Here is a 20,700-nt window from a genome sequence, read left to right on the forward strand (position 1 = left end):
GTAGAACCTCGTTTATGCGAACCGAGAACATGTTAATCTTGTGTTATCTCGTTTATTGTATAATCTAATACTACAGCTAGGTAACTGAACACTCGTGTGTCCAGATAGTTCGGATAATCGGGGTTCTACTGTATCCTGGCTGAAACATAAATATTATCCAAATTGTGTCGAGTTTGGTCTCGTTTTAATAAGAAAGTTGTCAGGAATATGTCAGTGAAAGTTGTATTAAACAATCCTCCTCCATCATGTTCGGGTTGTTAAAATTGTTCAGAGTGTACATCACTTTCTACGTAACTCGCGTTTTTTGAAATCAATGCAGAACATTTCTATTCAGCACAGAGATCCGCAGGCTAGTTATAATTCGAATAAATATGATCCTATGAATGGAACACGAATCAAAAGCTTCCTTTGTATTCGTATTGGATCGTGGGATAAACGAGTTCCGCCATGTTTAATGTTTTTTTTTATTTATCGACAAAGTACAGAATTGTATTCGATCAATGGTATAATCTCCGCCTACAAATGGCTACTTGTTAATCACAGTTATGTATATAGATTTGCTAATAAACTCTTAAATATTCATCAGTATGGTCCATTGACGTCATCCTTGAAGGATTAAATCGTTTTCCAATAAAGTCAGCTTTAAAGTGATTTGTTTGCAAATTCCACGTTTTCCAAACTTGAGATTAGACATAGAAAGGAGATCAACTATTTCGTGCAACTACCTCTGCTACCTTTACTTTAATAATGACCATATAAAATATCTGATTAGAAAATCTAAGCCTTCATTATCAGTTGATTATTCATTGTTAAAATTTCATTGCACCGTGTCAGGGATTCGTGTAACGTGAATCGAGTAACAGGTGTGTTTCCGTGTGTAGGTGGTGGAGACGAAGGTGTACAAGAAGCGATGGCTGATCCTAATGATTTTCGTGCTGTACAGCGCCAGCAACGCGATGCAATGGATCCAGTACAGCATCATCGCGAACATAGTGATGGATTATTACAAAGTGTCCAGCTTTTCGGTGGATATGACCAGCATGATATTCATGATATCCTATATTCCGTTCATATTCCCGGCGAGCTATCTGCTTGATAAATTCGTAAGTACGAGCTCATTCAATCTTTGTTACGTTCGCATTAGCTGACTGCCCTCGCTTAATCGCCGGAACTCGCTATAGTTTGTTTTCGAGAGAAGAGATCTGACTGGGCGATACACGGGTTGTCATAATACGATCATCTATGCGTCCAAGGTCACTTCTCTCACAAAACAGACTACGATTGTAGTCCGTGAGAACTGTGTTTTGTAAATATCGATTCACATTTAAACATTGATCGGGATTGACAGCAACTAAGCTGTGGATATCGATTGTCTATACGCTCGTTAACCCCTAAAAAATCCAGTAGTTGCAGTTTGAAACAGTAGAATATTTAAAAAATTGAAACGTTGCAATGTAGTATTTTCAAGCAAGAAAAACGATTGAAGAAAAAATTCCTAAATGGTACCTATTTCTTGCAACACATGCAGACAATTTTTATTTTTATAACATCGAGATAATAGTAACGTGGAGACCGAAAGTTTCAGCCTGCACGGTAAACATTTTTAACGAATCAGCTTTTTTAGGTTGCGGTTACGTGGTCGTTCATCACTGAATAATTCAATGTTTCCTGTTTCGTCATTTTACTATTAAAATCTACTGTCGGTAGTTCAGAAACAGCGTAACACAGCGAAGAGGAATCCATTTTGCTCTTTTGTTAAGATTTCATGAACAGATAATTCCTACTGAAACAAGAATTATAGGTAAGAGTCATTGATATAATAACTGTTCTCAGACGTTAATCCGCGAGCGTGCAAGCTCACATGCACATTTGTGTCCCGTTTATAAACTACAAACAACACGACACGATCGTTGACAATCGCGGTCTCCTTATCAAATCAAACTCTGTTCCTTTGATCGAGCGTTGACGAGCGCGGCGCGAGCAAAAGACCGAGCGAGACTTGCGTCACCGTTTACAACTTATTTACATGTTGACACGCGATTAAACTTCGCCGTCAACATCGCGTACATATTAATTAAAACGGATCCCCGTAATCTAATCGGATCGGAGAATCGGGACGAGCGATATCTCGCGACACCGACACGAAACTTGCATCTCTCTGCTCGCATTGGAAGGTCGTTTGATAACAGCGCGACACCGGAAAAAAAGCAATAAAATCGTATCAACCGACAAACAGATTGCATGAAACAGAGCCGAATCGAAGCTCCAGATATATCGACAATTGAACTTTATTCCGCGTGACTTTCCTCCTTTGTTCCCGTCGCGGGTCCAATTAATCGCTCGACAATTAATTAGGTTAATGCTCGCCACGAACCGAACAGAAGTTTTCAAACAACTTAGAACTGCGTGGGAGATAATGAAGTTAGTTTCTGAATCATCGATTTGAGAGTATAATTGCGTTCGGATGTGTGGAAGGAATTTTACAAATTCCTGTTTGTGTTACGCCATCCACTGTTACGTTTAGTTTGTATCTCTTTTCTTTTACGCCGTCATATAATGGATCTGAAACCAATTAGATTAATTTTAGAGCTTGAAACCTCTACTTTTGTTATCGAACGTCCATTTTCTTCTAACATCTTTATGCAAGATCCAAAAAAATTGTCCACGTTGGTTGTAAGAAACTGAAGTTAAATGAAAATGTATTTGCTGTTTTAATCATTCCAAAATGTCAAAAATAATCATCTGTTCACTATTGTGTTAGACAATTATTGTGTTAGATAATTATGTATTTCCTATATTCCTCCACAGTTAACACAGAAGATTTAAATTTAGAGAATAAATCAATAAATTTAATATAAAATTTAAAATTGTGAGGGAAAATTTTAGTCAATTTATTATAGAATTTAAGAGTGGCCCACAAAAGTGTTCGTACGCCCTTTAAAACAGAATAACTTTTTATAATTGTACCAAACGACCTGATGTTTACTAAATGATGTGCACAAAAAGATTTCCTTAAATTATAATCTACAAGGTTATACATGCAAAAATGAAAAAGGCATTTTTTAAAACTTTTTTATTTGGGCCCTTAACGTGAAAATTCAATCGAAATCGGTTGACACAGGAAAAAACGACATGCATCGAAAGATGAACTGTGGATTTTAAGCAGAAATCGATTAAAAGGTGTAAAACTACGATTTCCACCATTTTTAATCGCCTGTAGCTCGTGTGTATGTTAATCGATTTCGATGAAATTTCCAGCATATGTATAACTAACATAGATCTACAAAACATATATTTTAAATTTATCATTGAGGGCCAAAATAAAAAATTTTTTTAAAATCCCTTTTTTATTTTTGCATGTAACCTTGTAAATTATAATTTATGGAAAATTTTTTCTGCACATCATTTAGTAAACCAATGCTTCGAATTGATTATAAACAGTCAGGTCGTTTGGTATAATTATAAAAAAGTTACTCTGTTTTAAAGGGCGTACAAACACTTTTGTGGGCCACCGTATAGAATCATTTCCGGTGAAAAACGTTCGTTGCCAGCCACGTTCAAAATTGGCCAATTTCTACCCTCTAGAAAGGAACACTATCTACATGAATTACAGATGTAGAAAGAGTACCGACAGTTTCGAGGTGGCAGAGTGGAAAATGGCCGAAAGTGGACGAAGCAGGAGTTAAGAGAAGAACAAATGTTTTGTTTCAGGGGTTGAGGTTCGCCGCCCTGTTCGGCGCGATCATGAACTCGCTGGGAGCCTGGGTGAAAGTGTTCAGCGTCAGCCAAGATTTGTTCTGGCTGACTTTCATCGGCCAAACGATAGTCGCTGTAAGCCAAACGTTTATACTGTCGGTTCCAGCGCGTTTGGCCGCCGTTTGGTTCGGCCCGGATCAGGTCAGCAGCGCGTGCAGCATCGGCGTTTTTGGAAATCAGGTCAGTCACTGCTTCGTCCGTAACTTTTTCAACGAGCCTGTCGAATATAGCCGCCCACCAATTATCTTGCTTTCAGTATAGTACTTTAATCTGGCCGCCATGCATATTCATCGAGCAAATATTATATTAAATGGACCTTGTCAGAAAACTCGTAATTGATGTACAATATCAAAATAATTTTAGATATGCGTCGAATTACCTTCGAAAGGGTCAAATATTATACAGGTTATCCCATTTAAATCGATCCCCTCGAACATCTCCGAAATTATTTATGATGCCGGAAAACGTTTCATAACTACATTTTTTTTATTGTATCGTGTAACTGATCGAAAAATGCATTCAGATATGTATAATAACATCACCTTGAAATTACTAATCTCGTTGCTCCGAACAACCGAAGATCAAGGACATTTCAAGGTGTATGTTATTATACATATCTGAACGTATTTTTCAATCAGTTACACGATGCAATAAAAAAAAATGTAGTTATGTATCGAAAAACATCGATGACCTTGATAACTTCGAAAAAAATATTCTTGCCAGATATTTGGTCCATTGACACCATGCACGTTACGTAACAAATATTTTTTGCATCACAATAACCTGAAGAGATATTTAGGTGGCCTTACTTAAACAGACCACCCTGTATATTAGGTAGACGCAACAAATTATATCGTTCTCCGCTAAATGTCTTTGTTATAATATCAACAACTACAAAGGGGTCACGTTACCACCTCTTCCTCAAATACTTTATTTTCTATCGCATCTTCAGTTTTGTATGTTTTCGATTGACTTCGCGTAAATTGGCCTGCAAGAATACGTTCCCCCCAATAAGATAACAATACATGTGTAACAATAACAACGCGCATTGTTAACTCTGACAACTTCTTTGAGACCACTTGTCTCATTTATCGCTTGTCTCATTAAATCGTCTCAAAGAGACGTCAATTGGTGCTCTCAGGGTCACATTTCTTGAGCACCGGCCTGTAACTATAGGGATTACGAGCAGAGAAAATCCTCGCTATTGTTCCGGTGACATTCTTCCGCTCTTCGTATTGTGCCAGGTGAAACAGTAGTATCAGATTTTTCACGTTTCTCTCTTTTGCTCTCTTTCTTTCTCCTCTTCGTTCAAACGAATGAATTTTAACACGTTCATAAACGTAATTGGAGCTCGAGAGCATACTACCTGCCGGCTAAAATTCTAATTCGAGGGACAGGGTCGTTCGCGAGTTAAACTGTTAGGTGATTAGGTGGGAAACCAAGCCGAACGGTGCACCCACGTTTAATTTCGCGACGATGGCAGGGGATCGGGCCCCATCCAGCGAATTAAATCGGCGTATTTCAGAGGCCACCATTACCATATACTATGCACCCCGTCGGCCCGTATGATCTATTCCAGTACTCGAAATCCCCTCGATCGTTTCATTTTCCGCTTCCGCATTAGATCGGTAGGTGTTGCGAAATTAGCATTTTACACAAAACATTCTGGAACGAACGCGTTATCCTTAAACTCGCTAATTTTTCAACGGGTCGAGAGAAAGATATAGAGCCACTGAACGCGATCAGTATCAAAGATTATTTGACTCTTATCAATGTAATATGTATTATCAATAGGCTTCTTAATTTTTGTTCGAGCCAAATTAAACAGATAGCAAATTGAGTAGAAGCTGTAGATTGCTGGCTCACGATTGAACGACAGTGATTATGTTTTAGCTTCGAGATACACGTTTTTCAAAGAGAAGAACATTTTTTTTAACCGACTTCGAAAAAGGAGGAGGTTACTCAATTCGATCTGTATGTGCCTTTTTTCGCTTTTTTTCTATGTATGTTCACCGATTACGCCGAGATGGATGGACCAATTGGAACGAAACCTTCTGCATTTTGTAGGAAATGTCTCCCGATTGGTGCCTTGGAAACAAATTTTGCATTTTTTAATTCTTTGCCGTTTTTATTGCAAATAACCAATAAGACCGAGAAACCATCCTGCGGTGTTCTACAAATTCTGCTGGTTCCACTAAAAAGTGTGAAATCAAAAAATATTATAAAACAAAATTAAACCGACTTCGAAAAACACACTAAAAAGTATGAAATAATTGCAAATTTTCCAAATGACAGATGTTGCTGATTATGATTTCATTGGAATATGGTGAACTTGGAAATCAGTAGGTGGGAAGAGAAGATACATTAATATGTGAAAGCATGTAGAATAATTTAAGGATTTTCGTAATCTCCAGTGTCGAAAAGTTTCAATTTTGCACCACCTCCGAAAAGATTGTATTACATTTAAGTTTGTGTGTATTCACATAAAATCAAATGGTAATTATTTCATACTTTTCAGTGCATTTTTTCGAAGTCGGTTTAATTTTTTTTATAAAATTATCTTTAAGTTCGTAAAATGAAGCTGAGACAACAATTGCTCGGCAAATAAAATTAACTAAAAAATACTCCGCAGTTTTCGTTTGATGTGTCCTCTTCGAAACAGACTGATCGTATTTAGAAACAATATAGTAAAGCACAAGATTTTTTTCTTTAAATTCGGCTTTAAATGAAACACTTGATCAGAATTGGCGATTGATTTTGACCGAGAAGTTGAATCGGAACCCGAGATCGAAATTCGAATTCGTAAGAGGAAGATGGTACGAGGCTGAGAGGGTTCAATGCGAGTGGCATCTATCTGAATTAATGTCAGTGGCTTCTGGGTGTGATGGTTGACACACGCGTTACTCAAAGCGTAAAATAGACCATTGACGGACTATTGACCTTGTCGACGAGGATACTTCCAGCGTGTCAGAGAACTTCGCTGACTTGTCGAGGGCGGAACTCTCGTCGGAATCACTCGTGATGAGCTGAAAAGAATAATGATCTGTTACTTCCTTGAAACAAGAGCCACAATCGCGTAACAACATTCCGGTCCTCGGTAATTTCTCCTCAGATTCATGCTGTTCACCGAGGCGGGTGAACAGAAACTTTAACAACCTCTTTTGTGTTTCGTCTACCGACTATTTGACGCGACATAGAAGTTTTGTTCCCGAGTTGCTTTGTCCCCTGCAATTTCGTCAAATGTATAAATAGTTTTAAAGTACAGAACTAATCTAGCATTAATTAAAATCGAAACGAACTTTCAGGACAAAATATGTTGCTTTGGTGGTATTACAATACAATTACCAATTACCATTTCGTTAACTTACGGTTTTTCTTTGGCAGTTTCATAAGAAAAATTTGTAAATTGTGTATATGAATTAAAGAATGTATAGTAACAGAAAGTAAATAAAAAAAATTAATAGTAAATTCTCCTTCATTTTATGAAATGGTGAACAAATTTTATTATTTGCAGTTGGGCATCGCTATTGGTTTCCTATTCCCTCCCATGCTTGTACCAAGCAGCGATGACGTCGCAGTCATAGGTCGAGGGTTGCAAGTAATGTTCTACATCGTGGCTGCCTTTACTACAGTGATTCTCGTCCTCATAATTCTCTGTACGTAATTCAATCTCTAAATTAGCGAGCGGAGCAATTTTCCCTTTGCGTTCTCCAGACTTGAGAATTAATTTTAGCTGAGATTGTGTCACAGGTTCCACTTTGCCTCTTATCTTACGAACAGTCCTAACAGTCCTCATTTATCTGTACAATTTCGTTTATGTTCTGAACTAGTTTACTACCCCTATAAACTTACTTAATATCTATATTAATTTTCTACTAGAACTAAGAACGTTTCTAGAAGATCGAGTTGTGTGCCACCGAGTTTAACGAGATTTTACTTCTCGTCGAATTGTAACAACACAGTTGATTTAATTTTTAGTTTTCAAATCTGAACCACCACTACCACCAAGTCCAGCTCAAGCAGTACAAAGGGACGCGGAGTCCACTGAGAATTTCTTCCAATCCGTCAAGAAGCTAGTCACGAACGTCGGCTACTTGTTGCTTCTGCTGAGTTATGGTATCAACGTCGGAATTTTCTACGCTATCAGCACACTCCTGAATCACATCGTCCTCACATACTTTCCGGTAAGCGAACCACCTCTTCCTCTGCATTAATTAAAACTCGAAACGGTTCTTCGAACAAACGATAATTTTAATTAGTCCACGAGCGCGATATCGAAAGCACCGATTCCCTTTTATTTCGGGTCCACCACTTTTGATTTCTAACGCATAAATCATATGAATCACCGAGTGACGGATTAATGAAATCGGTGATAGATGACGCCGAATAGATAAGAGGATTTTTAATCACGCAATTGAATAGTCGATAGTGAAAGTGGATTGCTTTTGTGCATTCGTGAACGAAAAATGCCGCGACTCTTCTTGTGTTTTCATTTTAACAATTTTACAGATAGTAGCAGCACTAAACTATTACGTACCAAGTTTTTATAGAACCGTATTCAGCAATCGTGTTTATAATCTGCTGTATTAAATAAATATGAGAGTTCTATTTGTTGCAGCACCACGAGAAAGACGCTGGTAGAATAGGTTTAACAATCGTCTGTGCCGGAATGCTGGGCTCCGTTGTATGCGGCATTGTTCTCGATAAAACACACAGATTCAAGTACGTAAATATTGTTGTAACGAAACACCGATTAAAGTTACATGTCTACACTTTCGCTAATAATCACGAGTCATCGTAGAATCTTATTTGCTAAGGCTCTATTGTACAAGTATAAAATATCTATTTTACGTAACTAATAACTCCAATATTCACACTAATAATTTAAACACAATTTTACAGAGAAACGACGCTTGGAGTCTACCTTCTCTCATTCCTCGGCATGATCATCTTCACGTTCACCCTCAACGCCAGTCAAATATACGTCATTTACATAACTGCGGGTCTCCTGGGGTAAGTCTTAAACAATTACGCGAATGTTTTTGTTCATATTTATTTACTCTCCGTGTCTTGAAGAATACTCGAGAACACGTAGTCCTGCATGCGAGAATGATATGATAATTAAATCGATACGATTATTAAAGTGGTGCTTACTTTAATCAATAAGTTTTATTCAGAAAGGAATCATGTTTGCTTACCTATAGAACGTACTCTTTAAATTTTCAACATAGGCCCACATAAAAAAGTTGTAAAATGCAACTTTTAGTATTTTTTCTACAATTCCGATCAATTGTTATTTTTAGCAAAATTTCTTTTCACATCCTGTAGTAAACTCTAATTGCTCTAGGTACCCAAAAAAGTTCAAATCGTATAGTACAACATTGAAAAAGTTGTCGCCTTTTTTAGAGCGTCCGAATATTAATTCGAGTAACTGTACTTGAAATTGCGACAAATTCATACACGGATATGTAGTTCATGTAGAAATTCTGTAGTAAAATAAAAACATTTGAATGATTCGTGGCTTACAGATTCTTCATGACCGGTTATCTGCCAGTGGGCTTCGAGTTCGCCGCGGAATTAACATATCCAGAACCGGAAGGAACGTCCGCCGGCCTGTTGAACGCGGTCTGCCAAGTGTTTGGCATTGTCTTCACGATCGTCTACGGTCACCTCTTTAATTTATGGGGCGACTTCTGGGCGAACATAGCTCTCTGCGTCACTCTAGCCGTCGGAGCGTTCCTGACAACTATCATACCAAACGATCTTCGGAGACAGAATGCCAAGTTCTAAACAGTTGTATATTTCCTCGCGACAAGCTCACGAACCGGAAGAATTTCTCTCGATTCGTTGGAGCAGATATTTTCAGTTGAACCGAATCCCGAGAAAGGTAATACGAATTGTTAACAATATTATAGAATTTTAAACGTTCAGATACAGTTATTTGCGAGAAGGTCGCGCAAGATCATTCCGAACGCCGTTATATTTATTGTTAATATTATTCTGGGTTAATTGAACGTGCACGATGCTTTATGAAATCTGTAGAGACGCCGTTAACGCGCGCGCTCTTCCGGTTGCCATAAAACACCTCGCAGTCCTCACGAAATAGCTTGGACAAGAGTTCCAAGCAAATATATGTAGATTAAGCGAACTGTGTATAAGCGGTTAGTTAAAATTACGTTAACACTTTCGTGGAGAAGTATTTAGTAAAATATACCTCGTTGTTGAAGCATGTTCTTTTCACGGAAGTGTTAACACAATTCTCACCGACTCAAGAATAGTGGCAGCATAATATTTATAGGATGCATCGGATCGTTCCTCGAACATGTTTTCTTTCCTTTTACTTCGTACAACCGGTATACAGTGAATCCAAGAATTGTTTGAACACTGAATTTTCCCCCCATTTTTGATCCGTAAAACAGTGGGAAAAAATTCGTACATCAATTTTTGAGGAGTCGCTGTAAAGGGGAGACTTCTATCTTCAAATTCTTGGAAGATTCAGTCACGAAAAAATTTTGCTAACGTTTCTACAGAGGTTTGAATTTATGGCATTTTTTAAGAAAAGTGGGTCTTCAGTTTCCTAATCGCACTACATCACACAAAAATATCTTTGAAGAAAAAGAGTAATAATATGCGAGAGTAGAATCTTCAAACTGTAAAATAAGTCCAGATTTGTTACTGCAAGATAATTTCCTCGAGAATCGGAAACTCGGTGTTCAAGCACTTTTTCGATCAACCGTATTTTAAAGATGCAATCTAAGCGTAACCAGGAGATACAATAATAGACGACAGTGATTAGCAAACAAGTAGTAAAACGTAACCAAAGTATTAATTTCGTTCTTAGTGAATAATTAATTTTGTAAGTGACACTGTTTAGAGAATGACGCGACCAATGATAAATCAGCAAATTCAGAATAATAGTAGCCATAATTAGAAGAATCAATGTGAACGTGAGTCGCCATTCAAGATCTGAAATTCTATGCTAATATTTTACCCGATGTCGATTACGTATCATTTCAAGTAACAGTTAGTATAGGAGACTCAGAAAGTGCTCAGGTAGTCTTTCGTAGAGCCAAGAAAGGAACAGAAACGGTGATATTGATGATAATAATATTTCTAGCCTTAAGTCCTATCGAAGAGTTTCGAGATGCTGTGAATCGACTTATAAGGATACGAAGTAGAATAGAGAGCCTCGCGTCGAGTCTTCGGTACATCGATGATTATAATACTTTTTCCATAACCTCGGTGTACCAAACACGTTAAGACGATCGAAGGTTAGAAAGGCCTAGCTGTTGGAAAATGAGCGTGCTTCCCTACCCCTGTTTATTTGCGATGAGTATCGTTGGACGTACAAATGTTATCCCAAACGTTACGAAAGCTAATATTTCTATTCTAATAGTTAAAGGGGTAGCCTCGCGTTTCCAGGATTGCAAGGACATTTCTCAATAACGCAAAGATGAGGTTCTCTAGTGGTCAAAAGGCCGCAGTCGCCCACTATTTTTAAAGCTGTGCATGAAGCTATTTTCATAAAACTGCGACAGCTACATGCTACCGAATAATGCAAATTACGCCTCGTAAACGTAAAAATAAAACTTTTATATTGATCTATTATCTAGCGCTTTTGACTACTGAAAAACCCCATCTTTGCATTATCGAGAAATAAGAAGGAACATCCCGCACCTTTGCAATCCTGGAATTGCGAGTCTACCCCCTTAAACGACGAGTAATTTTTTTACAACCATAAATCCTGAGATAAATCTATTTTTTTGTAAACCATACGAAACCTCACGAGATCCGGTAAATCTAATGAAGAACTAAAAATATTGAATGCCGACTTCGACAAATCTCTATGAATTTGTTTAGAATCCAGCGATACATAGACATCGTAGTTGCACCGTGCTGAACAATATAGATTAGAGCAGGTCGTGTAATTTGCTGTAGAGCGGGAAAACGATGAAAGACTGTTATTAAGTTCGAAGAGAGAATTGAACGATCTGGCGCCATTAATGGAGCACAAAATTGAATCTGGAAAAGAGTTTTAAATATGCTTTGTCCCCCGACTGGTTACTCGGCGGGGAACTTTTAATGGACCACGTTTTTCCCGAACAATTTTCAATAATTCAATGATCCAGAAACGGCTGAATCATGGAAGCACTTCCTTCCCCTAGCGCCGCAGGAATTTAATTTGCGATCTAATCCGTTCCGGTGACGATTAATAAAATTTCTCGTGTGGGTACGGAGCCGCGAGTATTCGATTATCATAACACGTCCGCGGGAAGACCAATTTAGGAGGGAGAGTACATGAATTGTTAATAATCCGCAGACTTGGTTTTTCGATCGCCGATAAACGATATCGTCGCTTGATTGTCTACTAAATTGAATTCGGGACGTACATACTATACGTCTTGAATTATTTCACAGACAAGAGTTATACAGACAATACTTCTATATTTCGCGTGTACCATTACTAACGAATAAACATATTCTTCTACTCGTTAATAATTACAAATTCTAATGTAAATTGTCCTTATGTTCAGTACAGGGCTCTCTACAGTTGTCTTAAAGAGTATTCTACAATCGATCAGGCATGGGCATTATTGAAGTAATATATATTTTACTATAGTATGTTATTTCGAAATGATTGTGCCTTAGTTTATGCGCGCGTGAAAATGATTTTTCCATACTTGAATTTCCTGTAAAATAAAGATGACAAATTAGTTGAAATAATTTAATATTTCAAATTGTTGCCTTCTATTCTATTCGAAATAAAATGTGTCCGAGCCTGCAATCGATACATTCCAATGTTTGACAATATTTGACAATGTTTGTTGAAGCTTCCAGGAAAACTCTAGGAGTGTTAGTCAATTAATTGTTACGGGGTGAAACAAATGCTCCCGTAATCGATGAAGTTGAACAGTTGAGACATTTAAATACGTGTTAATAGTAGCGTGGATAGATACATGTATATATTTTCAGAGAATCGAATGTTACACGATATAACATATTAATGCGTACACATATATATTTCTGTAAAAGTATATATCTTGAGATTGATAGCTGGATATTAGAAAGAGAAGTACAATTGAAAGTGTTTAAGTGTTACGGAGAAGATAGTTATCGTGTATTTCGATGTAATACAAACATATTGTGTGGTGTCTCTGTCTCTGTTGAAATTGTATTGTAAAATAATCTGAATGACGTCCCACGAAAATTTCTTAAAACGGGAGTACACGGTGAAATTTTAAGACCACCATTTTGATTCAACTTCGCGAAAAACAGTACTTCAGATTAATACAATAAGCTTCATGCTGAGTAGATTCCCAGAAACGAAAAATCGCAGATTATTTTACAGTCTTACTTATGTAATTTTGCTGTATCAGCAACACGTTGTGCAAACGTATTCACGTAGTTCTAAGAATTCCGTCGAACGATGCATAATTTTCAACACGAAGATTCATTGAAATTCAATCAACCGCTTTATTCTTCAACTTGAATAAAATGTTTTATTTTGTTAACATAAATGAAATTATTTCTGAAGGTGTAGAATAGAACGAACATTTTGATCTAACGATTTTACTGACAATTAATGTATGTCCATCAGTCTTCCGTATTTTTTAATTGTACATTTTTGAACGATGTTTTCATCTAATTCAGTGTTGCCCTTTTTGTAAATAAATTGTGACAAACGCGACGTATTTTTCGTTCTCTTGTGAACTGTCAGCATAGGCCTATCACGTACAGAGAATAAAGGTATCTGTGATTTCTGACAATATTTCCGCGTTTAAATTATCGTCTAAGTATAATGCATACATGTATGTGAATAAGGAGCTTTCAGAATTTGAAAATCGCATCATTGTTTACATCGTTGTAATGTTATTAGCAGGTAGCTTGTAAATCACCGAAGGAATAAATATATGTTGACAATATTTTCGCGATTAAATTATTGCCTAAGTGTGTATATATTAATAAAACAAATCTATTGTGGCATTGTTGTTAGCGTGTGGTCTGAAAACCAACGAAGAAATAAAAATGTTGACAAATACTTAAACACTATTGCGTAATCCTTAAACATATATTCTTCAGATTTAGTGTCGAGTACAAATTAGTACAAGAAATTTATTGCTCTTAATTACGACACACATTCTTTATATGCAAATATACCACTAAGACTGGAGTTTCTTGATCATTTTCCATTACGTATTATCTTTGATTTTGGAATGATACAATTGTACAAATTATATTATTAGATGTTTACAAAGCTAGGCACATATGATTATTACCGTCGCGACGTAAAAAAACTTATTGTTACTCAAATAAAGAATATCAAATATTTTTAACAGCTACAAATAATTCTTACCGAACCCGTATGAAGCGCGGTGAAACCTGCATCGTAAGATTTGAAAATACCGCCATTCCATGTAGTGATAAAACAACAGACTAGGTATAGGAATAGACCAGTCACCCAATGCATTTTTCTGTTCCAAATCTGCTGATAATGCCACCGACCAGAGGTAGAACTTTTAGCGATGTGGTATTTCAGATCACTGTAAGTTCCACGTTATCCCCGCGCCTGCTTACTGGTCCCTCTGAATAGCACAGGGGCTGGCAGTCTTTAATAGTATCTCGTCGATGGTTGTACTATTGAATTTTCGAAAATTTTTGACCGACCATATTTTGCTAGAGTTGTACTACTGAATTTCGTACTGAACTTCCTTTGATACCATATTTTCCTAATACTTTCTCAATTTTTGGAGATTTTCGAAAATTTTCGCCAATTTTTGATCTTCTGACTTGTCGTTGAGTTGCATTACTGGATTCTGTGCCACATCCTTTGATATCATATTCTTCTAATACAGTGATGAGCAACCCGCAGGCCCGCTAGCAAACTGCCTGCGGCCCGCCTGAATCCGGCGCGACGCAACAAAATATTAATATTGGGTCCGTTGCCGGTTGCGGCCCGCGCGTAGCCTTATGTCTCCACTTTTGGCCCACAATACGCCGCGGGTTGCTCACCACTGTTCTAATACAAAAATGGATTTGAAAAAATGTTTTCGAAAAATGGTCGGAAATTTTAGGTTTCTAATAGGAGAATCATTAAATTTTCGTGCCACCTCTTTCGCTATCATATTTTCCCAATACTCTAAAAAATGTGTAAGGTAACAACGCTCGTTTATGAAATATTTGGAAGTTACAAATTGAATTTGAAATGAAATTGAGATTGCAGTAGGAATTCTTGATTTTCCTAAAATTATGCTTTAATTTAATACTTTACGTTATGTCCTTGATATTAGTTTTGCTTTTAATATTTTTAACCTTAAAAACCAACACCAAAAAGGGTCCCATGGAAATCATCGACACAGATTTCTCCGACTCGGTTTTCACCGACATTTCATTAATTTTTTATTTATTAATTAATTAATTCAAGAACACTCGGTTTCATATTTCGTTTTTCCACTGATTTTCATTCAATCCACATTAATTAATTGATTAATAAAAAATTAATGAAATGTTGTCGGTGAACACGATCTCCTGTAAGGCTGGCAGTGTTTATCAGTATTTCCTCACTGACTCAAGACGTGCTTTAAAAGTCGCGAATCGCACAATTTTAGGGTAACATTTATGTATTCATCTACTCCTTTGCAAACAAAGAATTTCTTTATTGCAGTCTTGGAGATCTTTCAACTTCAGTCATATTATTATATATTTTTCGAAGCCCGCACAATATACATATATTTTGTACAAAGTTTTATAAAAAGAATTATAGAGATTTAGAGTCTCTCTTGTCAATCTCCTCGCGTATCAGTTTTGCCATAATGGATATCGCCTGAGAACAAAAATCAGGAATTACGCAAAATAGTATTTCGGTTGAAATTTGTTTCGCTAAATACTGGAAAATGAAATAAGGATTTAAGGAAATAAATTAAGAAACCTTTTCGATTTGTTCAGGAGTCGAAAAACTGAAAGAAAGTCTAAGATGTTGGTCTGGTTTCGAGGAATCAGAATTGAAGGCGTGGCCGGGAATGACGAATAACCCATGCGAAACACATTTCTTGATAGCTAATTCCGTTACATCTTCGACACCAGTTATTTTTATCCAAACGAACATTCCAGCTTCAGGTACATTCCACTCCGCTAATCCTGCAAAATCATTTTTTGGTGTGGAGTAAAAATAAATGACCTTGAACACTGTTATTTGCGGAATTTCCTCGTTCACTCCGCAAAAAGGATTTCGTGAATGTGAAACATTACACTGCCATTATATGAATTGTTAAAATAATATCGAAAAAAATACTTTATAGCTGATATTAATTAGTCTATAATTAATACAGAATGGAATTCGACTAACAAAAACTGCTAAAAGGAAACGACGATTGAAGGACAATTACCCGTAAGATGTTTTTGGAGCGAAGCCAACATAATATCTCGTCTTTCCCGATAAAATTTTTGGATACTATCGAAATGCTCTTGCCACTTCTGCATGTCCCACGTCTCCAATAATTTGTACAACAGCATCTGCAGAAATTAATGATTATGCCTTCTCTAAAACAAGAAATTGTTGATAATACCTTTCTAAATCTTTGATAAATCCTTCATAAAAATCTTCAACCTTCAAACCTTATTTAAATTGAATTTTTTCGGGCACAACCAATGTGCCAAATAAATTGGCGGTTGATGCGCTAAGATACCTGTGACAACGATGAAGCATGAAGACACGAAGCCTCCATGTGATAAATCATTTTTTTAATAAATTCTTTATGAGCTGAGACAACGCCCAGTCGTAGACCAGAGCTGAGGACCTTGCTGAATGAATCCAAACGAATCACGCGACCATCGGTGTCCAACTCGAAAAAGGTTGTAGGCTTCTGGTCGCGAAAATGAAGAAAGTAGTAAGGATCATCCTCAAGGATGAGGAAATCGTATGATTTAGCCAGCTCGTAAACCTCCCTTTTACGAGAGTCGGATAGCACCGTTCCCGTAGGATTGGATCCCGTCGGATTCACATAGAGAATCTGAAACGAATCATTTTCCATTGCAATATTCGTATCGTTAGAAACGCTTGTGGATTGAACGTCTATTTGGATCCTGTGCTTTGAAATTAATGCAGACAATTTTTATTTTGCAAAAAAAATCCACAGTCTACTTACGATCCTTTTATTAATCAATGTCTTGATATTTTTGTAACAAGTTCCCGGTTTTTATCGTTTTATAGACGTCGACGCTAGAACTATATACTGTTAAATTGGCAACGACAACGCGCCGCTTGAACATGTTTCAAGTTGTTACGAACCGGCGAGCTATACATAAACCATGAAACCATTGGAACGTTTTAACCCGTTTGTGATAACTGGGCGATAAAATCCGCAATTAATTTAGTCTGACGTATATACTCGCACGTAAATCGTGTCTTGAATGATATTACCCCTATCGAGTCCACTAGAGCACATGATATTGATTTACGACCACTTGTTGTTACGTCAGATAAAAACAGACGAGTTTATGCAGAGCGAGGTTGAGAATATTACCATTTATAATGTCATATTCGAACTAACAAAGTGGTAAAAGAATAGAAGCAATAATAGAGTAATTTGCATATTATTGTAGAATGTGCATACAGGGTGTGGCCGGACGGGTGACACTACATGTAAAAATAAGTCGGAAAAAAGGAATAACATTTTTTCGTTTGATGCTTCGTTTTCGGGAAAATCGAGTTTAAAGTTCCGCCAAGTTCGCATGCTTTAGTTTAGCATATGCAGAAAGTAGAATTGGTTAATCATGATCAGACGCGTCAGACGATTCCTACGCAATGTGTAGTACGTGTATTCGTTGCATTTTCAAGCTCAGACTTATTTTTACATGTAGTATCATCCACTGCTCGGTTGTACCACCCGTCCGGCCATACCCTTTATACATGTATTTTAAATCGTAATCCTCATACTTAATTAAAATTATATACTTTTCTCACCTCTCTCGATATTTATATGTTATGTGTAGACTTCCGATTTTATGCATTCATAACATAAACAAATAGGAGAAATGGATTACAGTAAGTTACAAGAATTGAATCACAAAAGAATTTTTATTTAGCTGCTCTTTTTCAATTGATATAGGAAAGTTTGATTTTGCATAAAAATCCGCATATAGCGACTCGGATTAATATTCGGACGCTTTAAAAAAGACGATGGGTTTTTAAATATTGTACTATACCATTTGAACTTTCTTGGCAAGCTCCAGCAATTAGTTTACTACAGGATGTGAAAAGAAATTTTTTCAAAAATTGCAATTGATCGGAATTGTAGAAAAAATACTAAAAGTTTTGTATTTTCCAACTTTTTTATGTGGGCCTATATTGAAAATTTAAAGAATACCTTTTGTAGATCGGAATCAATTATATGCACTGTAAAAGTTTCATCGAAATCGGTTGATGTGGGAAAAAACGACAGGCATTGAAAGATGTAGTAATCCTTAGATTCACCTATTGCAGTTAGAATCCGAAAATCGTGAAAATCTGCCATTTTTACTATCTTTAAACGTTTGTGGCTCTTAAATTAAACTTAAATGTTTAATTGACACAGATCTACAAAACGTATTTTTCAAATTTTCAATATAGGCCCACATTAAAAACCTATAAAATGCGACTTTTCGTATTTTATCTACAATTCCTTTCAATAGCAATTTAAAAAAAAATGTTTTCATCTAAACATATAAACTAATTGCTGTAGCTTCGCAAAAAAGTTCAAATCGTATAGTACAATATTAACAAAGATATCGTCCGAATATTAATCCGCGAGTCACTGTATTAAATTTAAATTATTCTAAATACCTTTGGCATCTTTTTTCCATCTTGTAGTCTCTTCTTGCAAATTTTTGCAATGTATTCAGGAATTATTCCATGCTGGTCTTGCGGGATTTCAAGAAATTCTGGCATCATGGGGTACAGCTAAAAATAAGCACGAAAGATTTCGTTAAATAAAAATTAGGAAATTTAGTGTTCAAGTATACTTGTTAGATCCACTTTAAGTATTCACCGCGTTCAGGATTCCACTGTAAGTTGGTGTTTGAAGCATCACGGGATCTCCGACTTCCAGCAACATTTCAAAAACTATGGCACATCCGTGCATCGAGCCAATTGTAAAGATCACGTCCCAATGATCCTGCTTTGGCTCGTACCAATATTTTTGGAAATCTCTCATTTTCTTCAGCAGTGGTAGGTATCTTGCAGAAATTAGTCAACATTAATATATTAATACACACACATACTTCAAGAAACATACAAAAGTCTCAAACAGTAAAACTCCGTTTTTTGAAGGGTCTGAAAGAAACGTGACTTTTAGGAACTTTTTCTGAAAAAATTAGATGATCTTTTTTATAAACGAGTACCTTCTTTAAAAGTACAAGTATTGTACTATCAGCAGTAATTATTACGTAGGCATTTGATTAAATTGTGTGGCAGAAAATTTCAAGGTGCAAAGAAGAATTGCTGTGACAATGTTCTTACTTTTAAATAAATAAAATATAATTACCCCTGAGATGGGCCGTATTGGAGCGACCACCCCAATTCCTCCCCCGTCAGATTTATTTTGCTGCCATCTTTGTAGCTTACAGAAATTTCTTTGAAGGGGAACGTTTTGGTGTTCGGCATTCCGTTTGCTAAACTGATACCATTTGGAGTTTCCATGAATTTTTCCGCTAAAAATGTGTTAGAAACAGTTTTTGAAGTCGCCAGAATAGTTTAAAGGGCTGTACGTTCTAGAGCGCAATGTGATGCAATAATGAACCTCTGATATCTCAAAATCTGATTGTCAACTCAACTTAAAAATTAGCAGCAATTCAACCCAGATATCACACGACGTCTTAAAGACGTCCATTTAACTTTAAACTTGCTTTTGTCGAAATCTATTTTTATTGTTCCTTTCTTTTATTTTAATTAACATTTATGGACCCCTTTAAGACTTCTTACTGACGTCTTAAAGACCTCCCGAATGTCCTACGAACGTCTCCTAAACGTCTCTTAGACTTCAAACAGACGTGTTTAAGACTAAATTCGAGCCCCTCAATTTTAGGTCACTTATTCAAATCATGGTCAAAATTGTGCAAAGTTTAAATAAATTCAATTTTGTCATTTTTATTAGTGACACGCACCAGTCACAGTCTATTGCTCGGTAGATGGAATGTCAAAAATGTTTAGCGTTGTACTCACAATCAGTGTACAAAAGTCCAAATCAAATACATATACATTATAGAGCATTCTTACCCCATTTCCGGAGAATGCTAGGCTTCCGTCTGTTCGAGAGCTTGGAAATGAATCGCGAGCAATCCATGATTAATTTGTATAAAATTCCACGTTGACCACGTTCACTTCAATTCTCTGCAAGCTATAATATTAATGTAAGCTCTGTACGGTTTACTTCTGTTAACTAACCGTTCGGCAATTCGCGACACTTCAGTTCACATGAAATCAAATCACCGAATCTATGTCAAGCTCTGATTGAATAGAACGTTTACTTTAAAACTAATTTTAATTCACTTTAATGAAGCAGTAAATCCTAATCACGTTCTCACTGCAAGAGAACAACCGAACGACTGATTACCTATACTAAAGAAACAAAAATGATCGTGTTATCAAACCTCGGGTTATCGTTAACTGTGTGTGTATAAGCAGTTTTTGATATAAACCCAGTTGGACAGGCCACGTGGATTTATTACAAGAAAAAATAGCTTAAACAATGAACAAATAAACATAAATACCTAAGGTGCCCAGTGAACTTCATCACAAATAATTTCTCGAATGATCTGTATCTCAGTTAATACAGTGTTGCGTGCTTGCTCGCAATATCTAGAAAATACACGTATGGCTAACTAAGATAAGAGCACCGCAGTTGATAGCAGCTTTATACTGTCGATTCACAAACACAATTCGCAAAATTCGTTTCCGAACACTTTCGTACA

At 36.5% G+C, this 20,700-nt stretch overlaps 2 protein-coding genes across 8 annotated transcripts in view; one reads left to right on the plus strand and one right to left on the minus strand.

Annotated features, from left to right (window-relative positions):
* Positions 1-13,729, plus strand: part of LOC143210265 (choline/ethanolamine transporter flvcr2a) — a 65,665-nt gene extending 51,936 nt beyond the window's left edge. For 2 of the 4 annotated variants that reach the window (XM_076426977.1, XM_076426980.1), the window contains exons 3-9: positions 882-1,103; positions 3,712-3,936; positions 7,271-7,412; positions 7,735-7,940; positions 8,375-8,478; positions 8,659-8,769; positions 9,285-13,713. In XM_076426977.1, coding sequence (XP_076283092.1) covers positions 882-1,103; positions 3,712-3,936; positions 7,271-7,412; positions 7,735-7,940; positions 8,375-8,478; positions 8,659-8,769; positions 9,285-9,546 — 1,272 coding nt within the window. In that variant the 3' untranslated portion in view covers positions 9,547-13,713. Of the gene's footprint in view, positions 1-881; positions 1,104-3,711; positions 3,937-7,270; positions 7,413-7,734; positions 7,941-8,374; positions 8,479-8,658; positions 8,770-9,284 lie in introns of all 4 variants that reach the window. The other 2 variants (XM_076426981.1, XM_076426976.1) reach the window with 2 other exon arrangements.
* A 1,657-nt stretch (positions 13,730-15,386) lies between these two features.
* Positions 15,387-20,641, minus strand: LOC143210267 (kynurenine/alpha-aminoadipate aminotransferase, mitochondrial). Of its 4 annotated transcripts, none has more exons than XM_076426986.1 (10): positions 20,500-20,641; positions 20,174-20,347; positions 20,006-20,119; positions 19,275-19,440; positions 18,780-18,966; positions 18,575-18,691; positions 16,440-16,763; positions 16,140-16,266; positions 15,683-15,891; positions 15,387-15,577 (listed from the first exon to the last, which is right to left on the minus strand). In XM_076426986.1, the coding sequence occupies exons 3-10, from the start codon at positions 20,070-20,072 to the stop codon at positions 15,512-15,514; spliced, it is 1,263 nt and encodes a 420-aa protein (XP_076283101.1). In that variant the 5' UTR covers positions 20,073-20,119; positions 20,174-20,347; positions 20,500-20,641; the 3' UTR covers positions 15,387-15,511. The 4 variants fall into 4 exon arrangements, with proteins under 4 accessions (XP_076283101.1, XP_076283100.1, XP_076283099.1 ...); XM_076426985.1 differs by having other exon boundaries at positions 20,006-20,126; XM_076426984.1 differs by lacking the exon at positions 20,174-20,347 and having other exon boundaries at positions 20,006-20,126.
* Positions 20,642-20,700: the final 59 nt, after the last annotated feature.

The sequence above is a fragment of the Lasioglossum baleicum genome, chromosome 7, assembly GCF_051020765.1.
Source record: "Lasioglossum baleicum chromosome 7, iyLasBale1, whole genome shotgun sequence".
Lineage (NCBI taxonomy): Eukaryota > Metazoa > Arthropoda > Insecta > Hymenoptera > Halictidae > Lasioglossum > Lasioglossum baleicum.

What these genes read in the sequence shown, in the direction of transcription:
- LOC143210267 (XM_076426984.1), bottom strand. Translation starts at nt 20,072, where the DNA reads ATGGATTGCTCGCGATTCATTTCCAAGCTCTCGAACAGACGGAAGCCT. An exon ending in ACAGTGGAATCCTGAACGCG is followed by an intron (nt 18,692 to 18,779) that starts GTGAATACTTAA and finishes GCTTATTTTTAG; the next exon opens with CTGTACCCCATGATGCCAGA. An exon ending in CTCCTGAACAAATCGAAAAG is followed by an intron (nt 15,578 to 15,682) that starts GTTTCTTAATTT and finishes TTTTGTTCTCAG; the next exon opens with GCGATATCCATTATGGCAAA.